This window comes from Rhinolophus hipposideros (assembly GCF_964194185.1).
Source record: "Rhinolophus hipposideros genome assembly, chromosome: 4".
Lineage (NCBI taxonomy): Eukaryota > Metazoa > Chordata > Mammalia > Chiroptera > Rhinolophidae > Rhinolophus > Rhinolophus hipposideros.
The window spans coordinates 46,621,028-46,639,603 of NC_138050.1; the positions used below are offsets into that span (position 1 = coordinate 46,621,028).

At 33.8% G+C, this 18,576-nt stretch overlaps 2 protein-coding genes across 3 annotated transcripts in view; both read left to right on the forward strand.

Moving 5' to 3' along the window:
• Window positions 1-16,956, forward strand: part of ADAM9 (ADAM metallopeptidase domain 9) — a 100,478-nt gene extending 83,522 nt beyond the window's left edge. Inside the window, exons 17-22 of one of the 2 annotated variants that reach the window (XM_081045779.1) lie at window positions 2-82; window positions 332-437; window positions 6,613-6,754; window positions 7,925-8,024; window positions 12,896-12,963; window positions 14,585-16,956. In XM_081045779.1, coding sequence (XP_080901905.1) covers window positions 2-82; window positions 332-437; window positions 6,613-6,754; window positions 7,925-8,024; window positions 12,896-12,963; window positions 14,585-14,678 — 591 coding nt within the window. In that variant the 3' untranslated portion in view covers window positions 14,679-16,956. The remainder of the gene's footprint in view (window position 1; window positions 83-331; window positions 438-6,612; window positions 6,755-7,924; window positions 8,025-12,895; window positions 12,964-14,584) is intronic. The other variant, XM_081045780.1, reaches the window with a different exon arrangement.
• Window positions 16,957-17,986: 1,030 nt separating this feature from the next.
• ADAM32 (ADAM metallopeptidase domain 32) overlaps window positions 17,987-18,576 on the forward strand; it is a 147,036-nt gene continuing 146,446 nt past the window's right edge. Inside the window, exon 1 of the mRNA XM_081045781.1 lies at window positions 17,987-18,099. Within this exon, the coding sequence (XP_080901907.1) occupies window positions 18,042-18,099 (58 nt within the window). The 5' untranslated portion in view covers window positions 17,987-18,041. The remainder of the gene's footprint in view (window positions 18,100-18,576) is intronic.

Sequence of the window (18,576 nt, forward strand, 5' to 3'; positions counted from 1 at the left end):
GATCTGTAGAAACTTCCAATGTGTAAATGCTTCTGTTCTGAATTATGACTGTGATATTCAGAAAAAGTGTCATGGACATGGGGTAGGTAATATTCTCTTTTGGTTTTTCATGGAAGTGCTAAATAATAAGGATTCCTAGTTAGGGTTAAATGAGAGTTTGCAAGATTTTTACATATTGGGGGACTTTAGATACTGGATACATTTTTTTATTCTTAAAAAGAGTGTCTATGTATTTGCATGTATTTAGTCCTTCTCTTGATTTCCCCTCTAGAGTACATAATTTAGAGCAACAGTCACAATTAACAAAAGTGGTATTTTGATTGTTTTGAAGGTATGTAATAGCAATAAGAATTGTCACTGTGAAAATGGCTGGGCTCCCCCAAATTGTGAGACCAAAGGATACGGAGGAAGTGTGGACAGTGGACCGACATACAATGGCAAGTAATACAGAAGTAAATGAGTGTGCTCTCCCAGTGACCTCTGTCAAAAATTGGGCATCCTTTTACCTCTCCCACACTTCTCACATCAGTTATATATACACATTAAATTATGTTGGTTCTGCCTCCTAAATTCAAAAATGTTTTCTTTTTTTTCATTACCATCAATTACCTTCAGTTTCTTGCATGTACTTACAAAATGGCGTCTTACCTAGGCTCCTTCTTTCCATCTTGCTTCCTATAATCTACATTCTATACTACATTACAGAGTTTCAGTGTTTTTCTTCAAGAATTCAGTTTTGATTATGCCAGTGTCCTGCTTTAAATTCAGTGCTTCTGCATTGCTGTTAGAATGAAGTCCAAAAATCCTTAACATGGCTTAAATGCCCTGTGTGATTTGTCCCTAGCTTAACTTTTCCAACCTCATTTCACTATGCTTAAATCACTGTAATTTCTTATTAGTATTTCCTCTAATAGGCTTCTCTCTCTTTTACCTCTGGACTTTCATACTATATTATATTCACGTTGTTGGACCTCAGCTAATTGCTACCCAGATTTCATATAACTTAGCTCCTCTGGGAAGTTTTCCCTAACTGTGTAAATCTGAATTAATTTGCCCTTTCTATTCTCCAATTACTGTAAATACTATTACATATTATCATAATTACTTATTTACTACTTATTTTTATTCTCTGATAAGACTATGAATGAGCTTGTTCACCAGTATCTTCCTACTAAGAAGATATACTTTCTTTCTCTTGGTTAAATACTAGGGGGTATAGCTGGTTCATAGAGTAAGTTTTTTGTTGTTGTTGTTTTTAAATTTTATTGGGGGATATTGGGGAACAGTGTGTTTCTCCAGGGCCCATCAGCTCCAAGTTGTTGACCTTCAATCTAGTTGTGGAGGGTGCCGCTCACTGGCCCATGTGGAAATCCAACCAGAAACCTTGTTGTTCAGAGCTCCCGCTCTCATCAACTGAGCCATCCGGCCGCCTCTAGAGTAGGTTTTATGTTTAGCATTTTAAGAAACTGCCAAACTGTTCCCTAAAGTGGCTGTACCATTTTATATTTCCTCCAGCTGTATATGAGGGTTCCAATTTCTACACATTTCTTCAGCGATGATGAGATAAATAGATACAATTTTTACATTAACAACTTTTGAGTTAATAAATAAAATATATTTTAAAACATTAAAAAAAAACAAAAACAATTTTTCCACATATTGTCCAACACTTGGTATGATCAGTCTTTTTTAATGTTAGCCATTCTAGTCGGTGTGTAGAGGTATTGCATTATGGTTTTAATTTGTATTTCTCTAATTACTAATGATGCTAAGCATCTTTTTGTGTGCTTATTTGTCATCCACCTATCTTCTTTGGTGATGTGTCTGTTCGAATTGTTTGCCTAATTTTTAGTTAAGTTGTTTGTCTTCTTGAGTTTGTTTCTGAGAGTTATTTATTCTGGATATAAGTCCCTTGTGAAATATGTGCTTAGTAAATATTTTCTCCGTGTCTACTTACTTTGAGTTTCATTTGTTCTTTTTCTAGTTTCTTAGGATAAAAGATCAGGTTATTGATTGGAGACCTTTTTTTCTTTTCTAATTGTAGTGCCATCAATTTTCCTTTAAGAACTGCTTTTTTTTTTTTGCAACCTACAAATTTTGATATGTTGTATTTTCATTTTCGTTCAGCTCAAAATAACTTCTAATACACTTTTTATTTCTTTGACTCATGAATTTGGACATATGTTACTTTGTTTTATAGTATCTGAGGGATTTTATAGGTATTTGAGTGTTTTTGATATCTCATTTATGCCACTGTATTCAGAGAACATACTTTGTATGACTTGAATCCTTTTATATTTTTTGAATCTTGTTTTATGGCCCAGGAGGTGGTTTATCTTAGTAATAAGTTCTGTATACACTTGAAAATAATTTATATTCTGCTATGATTGGGTGGAGTGTTTTATAAATAATTAGTTTATATTAGTTGACAGATGTTGAACTCTTCTATATCTTTACTGATTTATGCCATTGTTATGCCAATTATTGAGAGAGAAAAATATTGAAATCTCTGGCTGTAACTGCTAATTTGCCTATTTTTTCTTGTATGTCTGTTAATTTTTGCTTTATGTATTGTGAAGCTCTGTTATTAGGTGCATAAGCATTTAGGATTGTTCTGTCTTCTTGATAAATCCACTCCTTTGTTATTAGGAACTAGCTGTCTTTATACCTGGTAATGCTCTCTACTCTGCAATTAGATATTAATATAGTTACTCCAGATTTCTTTTGGTTAGTCAGCATGGGAAAGCCTTTCTCATCCTGCTGCTTGTAATCTATTTATGTCTTTTAATTTAAAGCAGGTTTCTTGTAAGCAGCATATAGTTGGGTCCTGCTGTTTTATCCATCCAGTCTGCCAATCTCTGTTTTCTAATTGTGTAGTTTTGATTATACTTCATTTGATTATTGATATGTTTAGGTCTAAATCTACCATATTAATAATTTTCAATCAGAGTTTTCCTTCATGGGATATTGTACCACTCCAGTATGCTTTCTTTTCTCTCTCTCTGCCTTTTGTGCTGTTATTGACATACTTCTTCATATGTTAGCAACTTTAAATACATTGCTATTATTTTTGCTTTAAATAGTTGATTATCTTTTAAAGAGATTTAAATAATACAAAAAGTCTTTATATTTAGTATAGTTAGTATTTCTGGTGCTCTTCATTTTTACATGTGTGTAAAGTCAGATTTCCATTGGGTATCATTTAATTTCTGCTTGTAGTAATACTTCTTTTCACATTTTTTATAATGCGGGTCTACCAGTGACAAATACTTTTAGCTTTTGTATATCTGGAAAAGTCTTTATTTTACCTTGATTAATAACTGGGTAAAGAATTCTAGGGTGAAATTTTTATTCCCCTTTTATTTCTTCAAAGGTTTTCCTACATTGTCCTCTGGCTTACACTGTTTTTCCTGAGAAATCTGCCATCATCTTTTTGTTGGTCTTCCATTTGTAATGTGTGTTTTTACTCTATGGTTGTTTGTAAGATTTTTCTCTTCATCTTTGATTTTTAGTATTTGATTGCAATATGCTTTGGGATTTGTTGAACTTTTTCAGTTTGTGCTTTTATAATTTTCTTCAAATTTGGAGAAATTTTGACCATTATTCAAAATTGTTTTTGTCTTCCTCTTTCCTCTTCTTCAGGACTCCGGTTACATGTATATTTGAAAATTTGGAATTCTTTCACGTCTCCTTAATTTGCCTTGATTTTTTGTTGTTGTTTATTTTCTCTGTTCAATTTTGACTGATTTCTCTTGTTATTCATCAAGTTCATTCTTCTTCTGTGGTATCTGATCTACCATTAACTTTTGGTGTATGTTTCATCCTAGAAATTATAGTTTTTATGTTTGTAGGTTCTATTTGTTTCTTTTTCGTATCTTTTATGTTTCCATAGAGCACGTACCATCTTGACTGTAGCTTCTTGAATATGTGGAATACAGTCATAAAACTTCTAACATCCTTGTCTAACAATTCTATCATTGCGTCTTTTTTGTCAGTTTTGATTGATTTTTCTCCTCATTTTTAGATCATATTGCCCTGCTTCTTTGCATGCCTTGTACTTTTTTACTGGATGCCAGAAATTGTGAATTTTGCCTTGTTGGATACTAGATATTTTTGAATTTATGTTGATGAACTTGTAGTGTGCTTATGTTACTTAGACATAATTTGATCCTTTTGGGTTTTGCTTTTAAGTCCTGTTATGGAAGACTTGAGCATCATTTATCCTAGGGCTAATTTTGCCCCATTACTGAAGCAAAATCTTTTCTGTTTATTCTACTCAGTGCCATATTAATTAAGGAGTTTTCCACTGGAAATGGTAGGAACAGGCACTCTTTCTAGTCCTGTGTGAGTTGTGGGGTTTGTTTTTGCTAATCTTTCCAGTTGATTCTTTCTCTGGCTTTAGGTGGTTTCCTTATATGCATACATTGATCAGTATTTAACTGAATATTTTGAAAGGAACCCTTTGTAGAGATTTCTAGTTGTCTGTGCAGCTCTCTCCTTTCTGGTTCTTTGCCAGTTGAACTCTAGCTGCATTGGATTCCTCAGAGAACTAGCTCCATCTCCTCATGGAGACCACTGAGCTTTGTTTCGGTTTTCTCACTCATAATCTGTTAACTTTCACTAGACAGCAAACTAGGACGATAGTAAAGCTCACCTTATTTGTTTTCTGTCTCAGGGATCACTGCTCGTCATTGCCTGACATCCAATGTCTTAAAACCTGTTACTGAATATATTTTGCCTTGTTTTCTGCTTGTCACAGCTGGCAGGATAAATCTGGTCCCTGTTACTCCATCTTGCCGAGAAATGGAAGTTAGAACTATAGTTTTTAATAGCTGTATATCTTTCCCTCGAGTGGATATGCCATAACTTGACTTAGCTGTTTCCTAATTATTTGGCATTTAGGTTGTTTCTAAGTTTTTGATATGCACTATAACACTGTAGCATACATCTTAATACTTATGTTTTTTTTTAATCCAGTTGTTGAATAAATTGCTGGAAATGAGATTACTGGGTTGAAGGGTATAATCCTTTTTATGGTTCTTGATAAAAATTCCAAATGAATTTGTATAATGCTACTGACAGCATGACTGTACCAATTTCAACACAACCTTCCCAGTGTCCGAGCCTTTAATCTAAATTTTATCTACTCATTAGTAGGTATATAATGATATATTAGGTTTGCTTTAATTTTTGATATTTTTAATTGGGTTGAATGTTGTTTCATGTAGTGTCATACAACTTTTAACAGAAATTTCTGGTACTTTTACAAACTTAAAATTATAAGGAAAATGTTTAGTTTACCACTACTGTTCATACTTACTGTAGACCATGGAACAGATAAAATTAATGTTAATTAGTGAATTTTTAAAAGTTATAAGACTTAAAATCCAGAAGCCATAAAAATTAAGATTGATAAATTCAACTACCTGAGAATAATAAATTTATGCATGGAGAAAAGCATTGTATCGCAAGACAAATGACAAAATGGGGAAAATGTTTCCAACTCATGCACAGACAAAGCTAATATCCCTACTACATGAAGAATTTTTAGAAATTGAGAAGAAAAAACGCATAGTCCAGTAGAAAAATTGTCAAAGTACCGAGCAGAAAAAGAGGTAGTGTTTCCTTACATATGAAAAGTTACCCAACTCATAGTATAAATAAGAAATGCAATGAAAATTATATCCGATATAATTTTTCAGCTACCAAGATGGCTAAAATGCACAAGTTTGACTCTGTGGGTGAGACTGTGAGGAATTCTTATTTATTTCTGGCTGGCATGCTAAATTGTAACCACCATTTTGGTGGACAATTTGACAATGCCTCAAAAAAATGATGAATGTATTTATCCCTGATATAGCAATTCTACTTTTGGGAAATTATTCTATAGCTGTACCTGCACCCATTGTTATTATTCATTATAATAATAGCACTATCATAATAAGACTTAAAATCCAGAAACCATAAAAAAGTAAGATTGATAAATTCAACTACCTGAGAATAATAAATTTATGCGTGGAGAAAAGCATTGTATTATTAGGTTGGTGCAAAAGTAATTGCAGTTTAAAAGGTTGAAAACAATTACAAAAACCACAATTACTTTTACACCAACCTGATAGCATTTTTTTAATAACAGGAGATTAGAAAAATGAAAGTATCAGTTGGGTACTGGTTCAGTAAACTATAGGACATTCTTGCAATGTAGTTTCGTATAGCTGTACAGAAAATGAGGCGGGCCTCTATGTATGATTTGGGAAGCTAGATAGATAGATAAGTGAAAAAAAGGGAGGTGCTGAGTAGTGTTTATTTTCTGCTACCTTTTATGTAAGAAAGGTTTGACAATAAAAACATACTTTGTTCTTGCTTATATTTGCATGAAATACTGTAAGATAATATAGGAAATTAATGAAAGTGGTTATTTTGGGGAAGGCAAAAATGAAATAGGCAGAGATGAGGTGTGAGCAAGACTTCTCATTGTATTCAATTTATATCAGTTTGACTTTTGATCAATGTGAAAATTAATGTAAAATATTTGTAATCACCTACTATGTTCTAGTTAATATGAGTTAACTTCTAATTTAATGATCATTAATATAAAATTCTTCTCTTTAGAAAAGAATACTGCATTGAGGGATGGACTTCTAGTATTCTTCTTCTTAATTGTTCCCCTTATTGTATTTGCTGCTTTTGTCTTCATCAAGAGAAATCAACTACGGAAAAGCTGCTTCAGAAAGAAGAGATCACAAACATATGAGTACTTAGATTTTTTTTCTTTTAAATTCACATGAAATAATTTAAAGTTATTATTAGTGATGATAGTCATATTATAGAGACTGATTTAAAAATAGGGTTGTAAGTTATCTCTATATTCTTTTGACATGATTAGCAGGGGTAAAAGGATAGTGGTGACTCACCTACATGTTAAAATGGTGAGGGGGAAAGGATTATGGAGACCAGCCTGTATATTACTGAAAATGGTCCTTAGGGTTCATTTTGCTTGACATTGATTTCTGATGGTGGAGTAAGTAGGATTTGGGGTGACAATTTCTGACTTGGGCTTCTTAATTAGAGATTAAAATATTCGGGATAAAAATTAAAAGTAAATGTTGAAAATTTTCTTATTACCTCTTAAGGTTGATGTGAGGATTAAATGAGGAAATATTAACAAATAAAACCCACAGCACATTGCTAGCACAGTTTAATTACTTAATATCTAGTTTTTATTATGATACTTTTAAAATATACATATCTTGTCTTGTACTTTTTACTTCAGTACCCTATTATTTTCACTTATTACGTAAACATTTTTCCTAGAGTATGCCTATGTTAGCTTTAATGTTTAACATATTCAAAAACAGATTTAGATTCCTATCCTTTCTTTCTCTTACTTTCTTACACACTTCAGACTGGGCAAGCCATATAATTCCCTAATCAGCATCTCCGAGTTTTTAGTTCCTTAACCATAGCTATCTCTTATACATCTCTACCTAGCTGACTTGCTGTGCCCTCGGCATGTCTAAAACTTAGCTGACTTCCTATTTTTAGCTGACTTCCTAATTTTTAGATTGACTACTTCAAGTTTTGTGTATGCAATTTAAGAATATGCTTTTACTCTTCTCTGATTTTAGGAAGACTTGAGGAGAAAAATTTGTAACATTGGCCTAATTGACCAAATTACATAATTTCTTAGAATTTCAGTTTATTTAATTGTGAAATGGGGTTAACCAAACTTTCTAGTGCCGTAAGGATTAAAAATGTATGAAAGCTGTTAAAAATGCTATGAAAACTTTAGCTATGATCATGATCATCTTCTCCACCCTACCAATATCATGGTTCTGTTTTGGGGAAAATACAAGGTATGTATAATATGTCATATGGAAATGTTTTAATCTTAATTGAGCTCAAAAGTAATTCTGTCTTTCAGATCAGATGGTAAAAATCAAGGAAAAGTTTCTAGACCCCCAGTGAGTGTTCCTCGGAGTGTCCCTCGGCATGTTTCCCCAGTGACTCCTCCCAGAGACGTTGTAAGTTTAAAATGGATAATTATTTTTCTTTACTATTATTATGGTATCAGATTTTAAAGACTGAAAAAATAATTGTCACATAGATGTAGAAAGAAACAAAGATAACTTCTTAATAATTTGGGGATGTGGTTTATAGGTGGTCTCTGGGTTAGTTAAAGAAATACCAGTAGGCCCTCGGGCTCAAAGAGGGAAGACATCTAGATATTAAGAATGCCTTGCCTTAAAACCAAGATTGGGAAATGATACGGGACTTGTGCTCTTTCTGTTTTTCTCTTTTTCTGCTATCTTTCTGTTTTCAATGTCTGGCTTCTCTAGGGCATGTTACCAAAGACCTGGTGCTGAGCTCCTGGAATCGACTTAATTGTTTCAGCACTGGGACCAGTAATCACTGTTCCTCTGAGTGTATTAGGAAGGATTGGATAATGACATACTTTTCTCATTTGCATGTATCCCTAAGAAATATGTAATATTACTTTATTTTTTTAAATTTGTATAATGTTTTGTTTGATGTTTTACACATATATCTGCAAACTGCTTTTTCTTTTAACATTGCTTTGTGATTTATTCCTATCAATACATGTAGCTCTTGTTCATTCATTTTCACTGTTGATGTTATGTTACATAAATACCACACAATTTTTTTTTTTTTAATTAATTTTATTGGGGTGACAATTGTTAGTAAATTTACATAGATTTCAGGTGTACAATTCTGTATTACATCGTCTATAAATCCCATTGCGTGTTCACCACCCAGAGTCAGTTCTCCTTCCATCACCATATATTTGATCCCCTTTACCCTCATCACCCACCCCCCACCCCCTTACCCTCTGGTAACCACTAAATTATTGTCTATACCACACAATTTTAAAATCCATTTTCCTATTATCAGATTCCAATTTTCCACTATATCTCAGCCTTATGTATTCTATATGTATATATTCTCATGCATGCATGTGAGTTCTGGGACCACACTGTCTAAAATAGTTGTTACAATCCACATATGACTATTTAAATTTCATTTAAAATTAAATAAAATTAAGATTCCTCATTCCTATTTTCAATTCTTAGTAGATCACATGTGGCCACTGACTACTGTGTTGAACAGCACAGATATAGCACATTTCCATCATCACAGAAAATTCTATTAGAGAGCACTGACCTAAAGGCATATAGGAATTAAATTGCTGGGCTGAAAGATATGTGAATATTTACTGGAAATTGCTTTCCAAAGAGGTTATACCATAAGGTGATTATATCGTCAGTGGTGCACGAGCATTTCTATCGATCTAGATGTTTGTCAACACTTGATATTGTCAGACTTTTAAAGTTTTTCAATTATGTGGACATAAAATGATTAGATAGCCTTCTTCATGCTTATATATATATACACACACACACACACACACACACACACACACACACACACACACACACACACATATATGGAGTCTCTATTTTACTCCCTTTACTTTTATAAAAAGTAAAAAATTGTTTTGCCCTTTTCCCCCTTAATTACATATTTTTGAGATTTTTTTCCATATCACTCCATATACAGGATAATCATACAGTTTCTACATATACAAATTATAAGTTACATATGTGTTCTTTCTCATCCTTGACATATTTTTTTGTTTTTTATTGTGGTAAAATATATACCATGTTTCCCCAAAAATAAGACCTAGGCGGATCATCAGCTCTAATGTGTCTTTTGGAGCAAAAAATAATATAAGACCTGGTCTTATATTTTACAAGACCCGGTCTCATATTAAAATAAGACTGTGTGATATGTTGTATTGTATTATATTACATTATATTATATTATACGCGGTCTTATATTAAAATAAGACCAGGTCTTATATTAATTTTTGCTCCAAAAGACGCATTAGAGCTGATGGTTCGGCTAGGTCTTATTTTTGGGGAAACACGGTATGCCATAAAATTTGCCATTTAATCACTTTTAATACAATTTAGTGCCATTTATTACATTTACAGTGTTGTGCAATCATTACTACTATCTTTTCCTAAAACCTTTTCATTACCCCAAACAGTAAATCTGCACCCATGAAGCAAAACTCCCATTGTCCTCTCTCCCTAACAACCACAATCTTACTTTTTTTAAAAATTGAAGTATAATTGACATATAACATTATATTAGTTTCAGGTGTACAGCATGATTTGGTTATTTCAATATATTGTGAAATGATCACCGTAATGAATCTAGTTAATATTTGTCACCACTCATAGTTACAATTTTTTCTCCTATGAGAACTTTTAAGATTTACTGTCTTAGCAACTTTCACATATACATGACAGTATTGTTAACTATAATCACCATGCTATACATTACATCCTCATGACTTATTTAGAAGTTTGTACTTCTTGATCCCTTTCACCCATCCCCCACCCACCTCTGGCAACCACCAATCTGTTCTCTGTATCTATGAGTTCAGTTTTTGTTTTTGTTTTTAGATTCCACATATAAATGAGATCATACAGTATTTGTTTTTACCTGTCTGACTTATTTCACTTAGCTAGTAGTTTCAATCTTTCAATATTTTGAACATATCATTCCACTCTCTCCTGAGATTTCTGCTCAGAAATGTGATGCTAGCCTGATGGGGATTCCTTTGTAGGTTACTGTCTTTTTCCCCCCTAGCTGCCTTTATTGTTTTATCTTTATTAAATTTATTGGGGTGACATTGGTTAGTAGTTACATAGGTTTCAAATGTACAGTTCTATAGTACATCATCTGTATATTGCATTGTGTGTTCACTACCCATATATTTGACCCCCTTTACCCTTTTCTACCACCTCTTTCTTCCTTACCCTCTGGTAACCACTAAACTGTTATCTGTGTCTATGATCTTTTTGTTTGTTTGTTTGTTTGTTGCTTTCAATTTTGTATGCCACATATTAGTGAAGTCATGTGGTTCTCAACTTTTTCTGTGTGACATGTTTCACTTAGCATGATCTCAAGATTCATCCATGTTGTCGCAAATGGCAGTATTTCATCTGAGTAATATTCCTCAAAAAAATTAGGAGTAAACTTACTGTACAACCCAGCAATCCTTCTTCTGGGTACCCAAAAAATCTGAAAACATTTATCCATAAAGATATAAGTACCCCTCTCATTACAGCTTTATTCACGGTGGCTGAGACATGGATACAACACCTGCCTTTGTAATTCTTTCTTTATCATTGACTTTTGACAGTTTTAACATAAGGAGTCTTAGAGAAGGTCTTTTTGTGTTGATACAATTAGGTGTTCTGTTAGCTTCTTGTACTTTTATGGTCAGTTTCTTCTGCAACTTTGGGAAGTTCTCTTAGATACAGTTCTCTTAAATAATAAATCTATTGTTTCTTTAAATAGGCTCTCTGTTCCCTCGTCCCTCTCTCCTATCCATTGTCATTATGTTGCCTTTCGTAACAGAGTTAGTTCTCATACAGTTTTTTTTAATTAAAAAAAAATCTTAGTTCTATCCTCAACTTAAATTATTTCTAGATTTCTATCTTCAAACTTGTTAATTTTCTCTTCCAGGTGATCTGCTTTATTTCTAATGCTTCCTAATTCCTCATCCCATTTAATGACTTATTCAGCTCTAGAATTTCTGTTTGGTTCTTTTTTAAAGTTTAAATCTCTTTGCTAAAAAAAACTTCTTTTCTTCCTTAATTTTAGTCCTGGTAGACTCATTGAACTGCCTTTCTGAGGTGTTTTTGTGTTTTGTTTTTTTTATTTGTATTTTGTTGAATTGCTTCATGATTGCTATTTTGAATTCGTTGTCATTTAGATCAGAATCTTGCGTCACTTTGAGTTTGGTTTCTGGAGAATTGTCATTTTCTTTGTGTGATGCCATCTTACTGTGGTTGTTCATGGTGCTTGATGGGTTTACTACTGTTTGCAAGTAATAAGCATGTACCCCATTGTTTTTAATAGCTGCATACCATTTCATCTTACGGATTTTTCCATCAATTTAAAAGCACGTTGTTTCAAATCTTGTTACCACAATAATTTCAGCATCAAGTATTCTTGTGCATAGATCTTTGCATACATGTAAAAGTATGTGTAAATTCCAAAAAGTAAAGTTTAACTATCTCTTTAAAATGCAGTACCTATGGCTTGGTGGAAGGAGATGGAGGCATTTTTTTGCTTCCCTTCTCCATTTTTACAGTATAAGCAAATCACTCTGTGGGGCAAAACATTAGCCCGTTTCATAGTGGGACCCAGAGAATGTTCAAGCTTTTCTTCAACACTGTGCATATTCTGCCACTTATAGAACTTCAGGAAATAACAGTAGATAGGGATAATATCGTAGTCAAGAGCACTTCATCAGTGATTTATAATTTCATCTGATCTTCCCCAATGTAATGTGGCATGTGAAAAATTTTTCTTATTTGAGGCCATGTTACAGAGTCTCCTTTTGTTGTAAAACTTCATTTCAACTACCTTGTTAAGGAAGAATATCATGAATTTCAAATTTTACAGTTGTAGATTAGTGGTATTTGTAGTGTCAATTAGGTACTGTGTAGATTTGGTAATAAATTTTTGGGAGATTTAATTTAACATATATTGACATAAGAAATATGTCATTGTAGTTGACATATTTAACGAATGTAGTTGATTAGAACCAAGATTATAAGACTTTAGTAATACTGAATTTAAAAAATATATAGCCTTAGAAGAATTAAATATCCTACATTCAGTGGCAAAGATGTTAAATAAGCAAAATATTTTTAAACATCAGCATTATAAGTAAGTCATCAATTCATTGATTTTTAATTATATTGATTACTTTTATATGGAAAATAACAAACTATATAGAAAATCTATTTATGAGTATATTGTGATAATAACTTTTTTTTTTCCTTTTTAGCCCATACATGCAAACAGATTTCCAGTACCAACTTATGCAGCCAAGCAGCCTCAGCAGTTCCCATCAAGGTCTGACGTGAATTTTGCTTAGATTACTTGACTAGAATAAAACCTAGGGTTAATGTCTAATATTTTCCCTTGTATTTTAATTTAATTTAGAACAAGTATTTATTGCCAACAGTTTAGATAGAGCGCAATTTACAGAAAAGCTTTTAATAATTTTATGTAAGTATTGTCATATTAGTGCAGTGTCAAAATGAAATTGTGAAGAGGCTTCAACAAGATAGTTAACTGCTGCTGCGGTCTTTGATATAATTACTATAATTTATATCTCAGAAGGTCCTTCAGAAACAAGGACCTTTAAAATAACCAGCGGTGTGAAACCAGATAGGTTGGACTAGACATCAGAAAACTACCAGGGAAATAAGGAATTGTGGAGCTAAGGTCCAGGAGAGGAAGGCAGTCTGGCTATGATACCAGCTTTGGGGCCAGTTTTCTGTGCTAGATGTGTGCATCTATTCAGAAAGTGAGAATTGAGAGGGAAGGAAGCTGAGGAGAGCTTTCGACACACTCCCAGGGCTGAAGGGACAATAATTGGAGCCCTGCCATACATCCCGGGCTTTGTGTTACAACCCAGGAGTCAGGGTGAACGAGATCCTCAGTTTATTTCTACGGGTTTTTATATTTGGCTCCCAATAAAAAAAAGCCAGACATAGAAGAAAAGAAAATGTTGACTAAAATCAAGAAAAGCAATCGATCATAGAAACAGACTCAGAGGGTATCCAGTTAATAGAGTTATCAGACCTGGACTTTAAAATAACTGATGATTATGTCATGGAATTAATTAAGATTGAGAATTTCAGCACAGAACTAGAAACTTAAAAAAAAAGAATCAAATGAAAGACTCAATAGATGGGCTTAAAATCAGCAAGAAAGGATAAAATTTATTATTAGATTTCGCATCACATAAAATGCATTCCACCCACCCCAGCTCCCCACAGTCCTTCAAATTACAATTGAATTGCTGCACTGAAGTGGGTTTTCGTATAATCTTTATGACAGAGTAAGAGTGGGTTGAAATCCAACTAAGCATCAAGAGAAGAACACATAAATTGTGAGACAGATATTCACCAGATATGTTCTAGTATGTTACTGGATTAGAGGTATACCAGAATTGGGTGAAGTGATTAAGGACAGAGTATACACAGATTAAAGTATGAAGATTGAGAAGGACATGTATAGAAGTCAAAGCAGGTTTAATTCTCAGAATGGATGGTATGTTTGAGAGAGCTGGAATTTCAGCTTTATGTATATATGTAAGGTTTACAGTTACAGTAATTCCCTGCCCTTAAATCCTACCAACAAAAGAGGTGCTTAATCCACATGGTGTTCTCACTTGTCTTTTACTTTTTATCTTTTAAATATCATGTGCTATTCTTTTTAAAACCATAAACCAAAACCCTCATACAACTTTGTTATTTATAGAATAGCATGAAGGTAGGCGCTCCATTTTTAGACTCTTTTTGGAGTCTTCCTTATTAGATTAGTAATTAGATTAGTAATAATCTCAGAATGTAATGTACCCTAAGGATTGTCAGTGGTGTTCAGGATGGTGTTATGTTGGGTTTGTAATGAATGTAGCATTATTCCATTCAGTTGAAACACATGATTGTCTTTTTTCCTCTCACAGGCCACCTCCGCCACAACCGAAAGTATCATCTCAGGGAAACTTAATTCCTGCTCGTCCTGCTCCTGCACCTCCTTTATATAGTTCCCTCACTTGATTGTTTTGCCTTTCCTTTTGCAGGTATCTTCAGGGAACTGAGCTAAAACTTTTTTTTTCTCCTGATATTTTCTTGAAAAGCCTTTCTTCCTGCTGCAACTATGAATGAAAACAAAATACTGCAGAACTAAACAAAAGAAAAAAACAGAAATTGAGTCGTGGGAATTGAAAAACATGAGAAATTCAGTAAAGCCAGGGAATTTAGAATAACTTTTCCATTTCTGTCACTGAATCAGTGTTATTCAGTCATCTGTGAAGTAAATGCACCTAACATGGATTATGTTGTTTTGAACATGTTACTGTAATGATTCTTAAATTAACTGTATTGGTTTAAGTTTTGTTAATTATGTGCTTAAATGTAATTCTGAATTTTGACCTTAGTTATTAATGTAGTTTCAGATTGAACATCTGATAATCTAATACCTATGAAAACTGACTAATTACCTGCCAATAATATCTAATATTTTTCATCTTGCACAGACTAATCATCATATGCTAGAATCTTGTCTATCTCATTTACTATATGAATAAAGGTTCATTCTGTCTTCAAAAGAATGCACAAAACCCACAATTAAGATATCATAATGTTATTTTTTAAGTACAGAATACACTAAAAGTGTATATGTGTGTATTCACACATAGTTATTATCTTCCATTTTTATTGTCATTCTATGGATAAATGATTCTATGGATTCTATGGACAATAGATTCTAGGGATCTATTTGTGGATAATGAATATTAGAAAAGTTAATTTAATAATAGAATTCTATTGTGAATCATGTTAAAACATGACATCCTTTTACAATAGCATTATTTTAATAAAGTATAAACTTTAAAGTACAAAGTATTTAATAGCACTAATCAGATGAGCTGTTAATTCATGGCTGTAATAAAGCAGGATCAATTATATCTTCAATCAGTTGAGCTGTTACAAAACCACTTGATAATTTCATGAGCACTTTAAGTCTAAAATCTGAAACTTCAAAGCTTGCTATTAATATAATTTAGAATGTTTACATTTACTAAGGTGTGCTGGATCATGTCTCTGTTGACAGTAATATCTTCAAAGAAATTAGGCTGGAGAAAGGAAGGAAAAAATTTTCTTAGATAAGTGCAAAAAAGTTATGGTGGTATCTGAGTTATCATCCAAACCGTGTTAAAACTGAATTTTTACTATGGAAGAAATGGTATGGATGGTAAAATTTTAAGCACTTAAAAATTTTACATAATCTTTCATAATAAATTTTAATAATAGGTTTATTAATGGAATTTCATTAGTTTTTCCAAAAAAATTTGATTTGTGTGTATATATATATATATTGCAAATATAACATTTACAGTAAATAAAATACTTGAAATTCTGTTTTGTGTCGCCTATTAACTTCCTAAGTACTCAGCTATTTATGATCTTATTAATTAAAATATCATACTAGTTTTAGATAAAACTATATTTGTTGAACTTTTATGTATATTATTCACTAATTTTTTAGACTTCTGCCAAATTGTATATTCTTTTTGTTATTAATGAAAAACAGATTAGTTTTGAACAAGACAGAACTTTCACAGATATTTCATTTCTCTGAAGAAGGTACATTATTTTGACAGATATACATTAAAATTATAAACAATCCCAAAGGAAGAATCTTCATGTCAGTTGAAGATGTCTTAATAATCAAGGATAAATTATATGCCACTTTGACGACACTGTTTGGCTATGTGTTCACAAACTTACCTTGTTCAGGGTATTGCATTTTCCTTCCCTATCAAGCAAATGCCTGGGTCTCTAACCATATAGTTCAGTACAATCCAGGTTTTCTAAGCACAAATCAGATTTTATTAAATTCCATAAATATTTATGGAAACTACCATTTTGCAGGTACTATATTAGGTACTATGATACATGTTCTGGACCCATCCTGTTATGGAGAGAGCCATATACAGGAGTAAGAATAATATAAAGTCTGTTCTATTAAAGATTTAAACAGGAAAGGTTTAGGAGAGGGAAATAACAGAAATAAAAGAACTAGAAATTCATTCAAAATAGTTTAATTGACAAGTCTAAACATTTCGTGTAATTGTTCTGATGCTATGAAGCAAGATGAAATCAGATTTTTGACTCAACTGTCTAAGCATTGTTAGTCAAGTATTGTCTGTTCCTGTTGAGATACAAGCTAGGTGTGTATTTTTGTTGCCTTGTTTTTGCTCATGCTGTTCCTTTTCTGGCTGAGATTGACCTGTTGAAACCCTGTGCATCCATAAAATTGCATCTTAACTGTCAGTTTAGGTGTGGTGATTCTCTAAATGAGCTTTTCTGTGTCCACATTGGGGACTTTTAGTTTGCCTACCTTTCTGTAAATTAGTATGAGAGATTCATTGTTTGGGATTTGAAAAGAGTTAAAAGATAGTGCATGTAGATAGACTGGAGGTGAGGCTGGGAGGGAGGAGGCATTGGCAGTCTAAGGGAATAAGGTGGCAATGTTCATTCAGGAAAGACCAGAAGTCAGGATGGCCAAAGCATTGCAGGTAGGAGAAAGTAGGTGACAGCTTGGGTTCCAATGTAAAAAAGTAGTATTGAATACTGTGGTGACGAATTGGGTTAGAATTTTCTACTGTAACATACATATTTTGTAACTGTGGGCAAGAATCTTGTCCATCTCATTCACTGCACGAATGAATGAATATCCATTGTCCTGAGAAGTTACTAAACAAGAGAATGATATCACATGAATTATAGCCAAAGGCCTGTGGAGAACCAGATTGATTGGAAGAAAAGTAGACAGTTTGGTTACAAAGTGCATTTGGGCAATAAGTATGGGAAAAAAACCATAGCAGGCTCTTGCCGGAGATAACAAAATCTCACTTTCTCCTTTCTTGGAATCTTTTTTTGTATGTATGTATTTGTGTGTGTTGTGTGTCCGCGTTCGTACAGTTTTTAATTCAGAAAGTATTACACGTTCGTATTTTTAAGCACCGGGAAGTGTCCGATACAAAGCGACACGTAATAAACGTTTTCTTTCAGGCCCATCAATATGAAGGGGAAGGTTTGGGAGGGACACGACCGCGAGGAGCGGCTGGGGTGGGTAACGTCAGGTGAGCCGTGGGCCACCAGGTAGGGCGGGCCTCGGTGGGAGAGCGGGATGCGGCCTCCGGGAGGAGGGATTTCAAGGCGGCACCACTGCCGGCTCTTAGTTCCCGGACGCACAGGACCAGGCCCAGCGGCCTCGCGAGAACGCCGCCTCCTGAAGGCGCGGGGAGGCGGGCCCTCTGCAGCAGGGCGTTCCAGGCCGGTGTTGGGCGGCGCCTGGCTCGAGGCGGCCCAACGGCAGCCGGCTCAGGACGGGGCTCGGAGCCGAGGAGCCGCACCATGTTCCGCTTAATGATTCTGTTTGCAGGGCTCGGTGGCTTGCTAGCGTCAAGACCTGGTAAGCCAGTGGACACCCTTGTTACTCCGGTCTGGGGCTGGAGGAAGGTTATTGCCTTCTTTCAACCTGTAACTGCTTTCGTCAAACTGGCCCTACTCGGTAAAAAACTGGGAGTCCTCCCCTGCTGTTTGGTTTCTTTTGCCCTGGAAAGTGGGCCATGTTTGGCCTCTCCGCTGGGATAGAGAAGTAACTCATGAGAGTAGAAGATTACCGTGTTTCCCCGAAAATAAGACCTAGCCAGACCATCAGCTCTAATGTGTCTTTTGGAATAAAAATATAAGACCTGGTATATTATATTTATTATATTACATTATATTATACCTGGTCTTATAGTAAAATAAGACCAGGTCTTATATTAATTTTTGCTCTGAAAAACGCATTAGAGCTGATTGTCTGGTTAGGTCTTATTTTTGGGGAAATGTAATTTTAATAAACTCAAGGACAAATCTCTTACTCTGAATTTGGGTTTGGCCTTTC